At 34.4% G+C, this 3,294-nt stretch overlaps 1 protein-coding gene across 1 annotated transcript; it reads left to right on the top strand.

Annotated features, from left to right (window-relative positions):
* The first annotated feature begins 308 nt into the window (after window positions 1–308).
* On the top strand, window positions 309–2,758 carry LOC113719565 (1-aminocyclopropane-1-carboxylate oxidase 1). Its single transcript, XM_027244788.2, has 4 exons — window positions 309–526; window positions 719–945; window positions 1,579–1,912; window positions 2,250–2,758. The coding sequence occupies exons 1-4, from the start codon at window positions 422–424 to the stop codon at window positions 2,541–2,543; spliced, it is 960 nt and encodes a 319-aa protein (XP_027100589.1). The 5' UTR covers window positions 309–421; the 3' UTR covers window positions 2,544–2,758.
* Window positions 2,759–3,294: the final 536 nt, after the last annotated feature.

Below are 3,294 nucleotides of genomic sequence, written 5' to 3'. Positions count from 1 at the left end.
GATTAGATTATAGAAATATTACTATTGTGATAAAAAAATAATAACAATAACAATAAAATAGGGCAGCCACACATTATCGGTCAAGACACAAAGAAAATGTCCAGCCATCAGAAGTGGGACCTTTGCACTTCATGTAAGATGGTCCAACAAGGCAAAACGACCTAGAACAACTGGAATTTAAGTCATGTGTTGTTGGTGGGCCAAATGGAAATTTCCATCCATTTACAACCTTTCGACCACTACATGATTTTCAAGTGTTCTCAGAGTCTCCACTCCTGCCAGCTTTCTCCTATAAATTGCCACCCCAAAATCCAAATCCCACACACAACACACAAACACACAAAATACACAACAAAATCCAACTCCCACGCACAAAACACACATTTAGGCAAGAAAAGTAGCCACCACAAAGGCTAGTAAGATGGAGAACTTCCCAGTAATCAACATGAAAAACCTCAATGGTGACAAGAGAGCTTCCACCATGGAGCATATAAAGGATGCTTGTGAAAACTGGGGTTTCTTTGAGGTACCACACATTCCTTTTTTTTTTTTTTTTTTCTTTCTGATATAAGGCAAACTAGTGTACCTCATTTTGTTTTTTTTGATGTAACAAACTGCTGTAGAGGTTTACATTTTAATGAGTTTGTTTTAATTTTAATGGTTCTAAGAAGTTTACATTATTAACTTTTGTTTCTTTTCTTTTGAAACTTTGATGTAGTTGGTGAACCATGGAATCCCACACGAGATGATGGACACAGTTGAAAGATTGACAAAAGGTCATTACAAGAAATGCATGGAGCAAAGGTTCAAGGAGTTGGTGGCAAGCAAGGCTTTAGAGGGTGTACAAGCTGAGATTACGGATATGGATTGGGAGAGCACATTTTTCTTGCGCCACCTTCCTGTCTCAAACATTTCACAAGTCCCTGATCTAGATGATGAATACAGGTAATAATTATGGCACATTTCCCACTTCAAGAAATATTTTGAAGCAAGTCTTATGTGGATAAGTAATCATTTTGCTGACAGAAAGAAAACTAAAAAAAATTTGAAGAAATCATCAGTATGAATTTGTCTTTATGTAACTTGTAATAATTCATAGCTTGGTTGTTAAAGGTTGTAAATTTGAGTCTTTGTTAACATTTTATTTGTGTTCTAAGCACGGATTTTCTTCTCGTCCTTGTACTATTAGAGTGTCGTTTACAGATGTGGAAAGTTATTCAAGACAAGATCTTAACAGGAGCATGAAAACCATAAATACTGTTGCGCTATAGTTAGTTCCTAGGTCCCAACACAACAGGAAGTTTTGGGCTGATTGAGCATGCTACACATGCAGCCATACTTCTGCGTCCCTTCTCAAGAAACAGATAGATTTGGATTTCCATTCAGGTTTATCAATAAAATAGCCTTTCATCAGACACAATTATTGACAACTTTGCTTAAAATATGTTAAAATATTCCCTTGTCAACGCCTAAAAAGCAAGATATATCCATAGCTCTGTCATAGGCTATTTTTCTCTTTTTTTATTAATTCCACCTATCCAATCAAATTTTCCTCATTATTTTTTGCTTATGATGCAGGACCCTCATGAAGGAGTTTGCTGTAAGATTAGAAAAATTGGCTGAAGAACTTCTTGATTTACTATGTGAAAATCTTGGTCTTGGGAAGGGCTATTTGAAGAAAGCCTTTTATGGTTCAAAAGGTCCCAATTTTGGCACCAAGGTTAGCAACTACCCTCCATGTCCCAAGCCAGAATTGATTAAGGGACTTCGACCACACACTGATGCTGGTGGGATTATCTTGCTTTTCCAAGATGATAAAGTAAGTGGTCTACAACTCCTCAAGGGTGATCAATGGGTTGATGTCCCTCCAATGAAGCACTCTATTGTGGTCAACCTTGGTGACCAACTCGAGGTACACTTTAATTTCTTGGGATAAAAAATTTATACTTTTATAAGCAATATGATAGTACTAAATAAAAGAAACAAAAGATTTCTTACTTTCATACCAACATATTACGTATATTTACATTCGTGCCTCATAAATAAATATTACTTATGAATAGATTATTTCTCATAAAAATTACTTATAATTACGGAATATCATACTAGATTTAGAGGGGTGATTCTAATTTGTAAGCAACACTAAACATCAATATTAATTTATGCAAAAATTAATAAATCGAATTGACTGTTTATTCATATATTTCTTTTTTATTTAGGATTCTAATTATGTTACAAATTAATCACAGGTGATTACCAATGGAAAATACAAAAGTGTGCTCCACCGAGTCATAGCTCAAACAGATGGAAATAGGATGTCACTTGCTTCATTCTACAATCCAGGCAATGATGCAGTTATTTATCCAGCACCAGCACTACTGGAAAAAGAAGCAGAAGAAAGAAAAGAAGTCTACCCAAAATTTGTTTTTGATGACTACATGAAACTGTATGCTGGACTAAAATTCCAGGCCAAAGAGCCAAGATTTGAACTCATGAAGAACGTGGAAGCCAATGTTACCATGGGTCCAATTGCAACTGCCTAGACTCATAGGAATAAAACAGTGCTAGGATGTTTTCTTCTCCCTCTTATGTTTTCTACTTATTATTTTTTTTTTTTTTATTGTGGGGCTTGTTGGTTATTCCCAGTCATTTGTTGCTCCAGAGAGGAGGGTCCTTTATACATCTGAGGGACCAAAATTTATTATGTAGTAAGAATTCTAAGACAAAGAAATAAAATAAGCTATACATTTCTCCAAAATCATTTGTGTTTACTGTTGCAAAGCTATATGGTTGATTGACCTAATATTTGGTTTAATTGCCTTTAAAAGTCCTTAAAATTTTCTCAATTATTAGACACTCAACATTTTACTTTAATTTATGAATGCCGGATCAATTTAGTCCTCAAATTTCTAACAAATCTGACAAATCAAATATCTGGTACTTCGAACAAAAATACAATTATGTTTGGAACTATGAATTACAATTATCAAACTTAAGAGAGAAAACTTACAAGGGGCAGCCGATATCAATATGCAAGAAAAGCTAAGTTTGTCACACATAACTGCTTATTTAATAGTTGTAAGATAATGATTAACATATTATACGTGTTAAAGCATTTAACAGTAATGCATTAGTAACATGGCCGAGAACTTAAAATTGGCAATATCCTTCAAAAGCCCACTTTTTGGTGCCAAATCTGGAATAACATAAACAAGTCATCAATAGCCAAGACAAGCCAACGATTTGTTGGCTACTAGGGTTAAATGAAAAGAAAAAAAAAATTCATTCAACATT

Source organism: Coffea arabica, chromosome 5e (genome assembly GCF_036785885.1).
Source record: "Coffea arabica cultivar ET-39 chromosome 5e, Coffea Arabica ET-39 HiFi, whole genome shotgun sequence".
NCBI lineage: Eukaryota > Viridiplantae > Streptophyta > Magnoliopsida > Gentianales > Rubiaceae > Coffea > Coffea arabica.
This window is presented reverse-complemented; position numbering and strand designations above follow the sequence as displayed.

Excerpts from the sequence above, each read along its gene's own strand:
- LOC113719565 (XM_027244788.2), top strand. The coding sequence starts at position 422 with ATGGAGAACTTCCCAGTAATCAACATGAAAAACCTCAATGGTGACAAG. Across the intron at positions 946-1,578 it reads GATCTAGATGATGAATACAG|GACCCTCATGAAGGAGTTTG; the intron begins GTAATAATTATG and ends CTTATGATGCAG. Across the intron at positions 1,913-2,249 it reads ACCTTGGTGACCAACTCGAG|GTGATTACCAATGGAAAATA; the intron begins GTACACTTTAAT and ends AATTAATCACAG.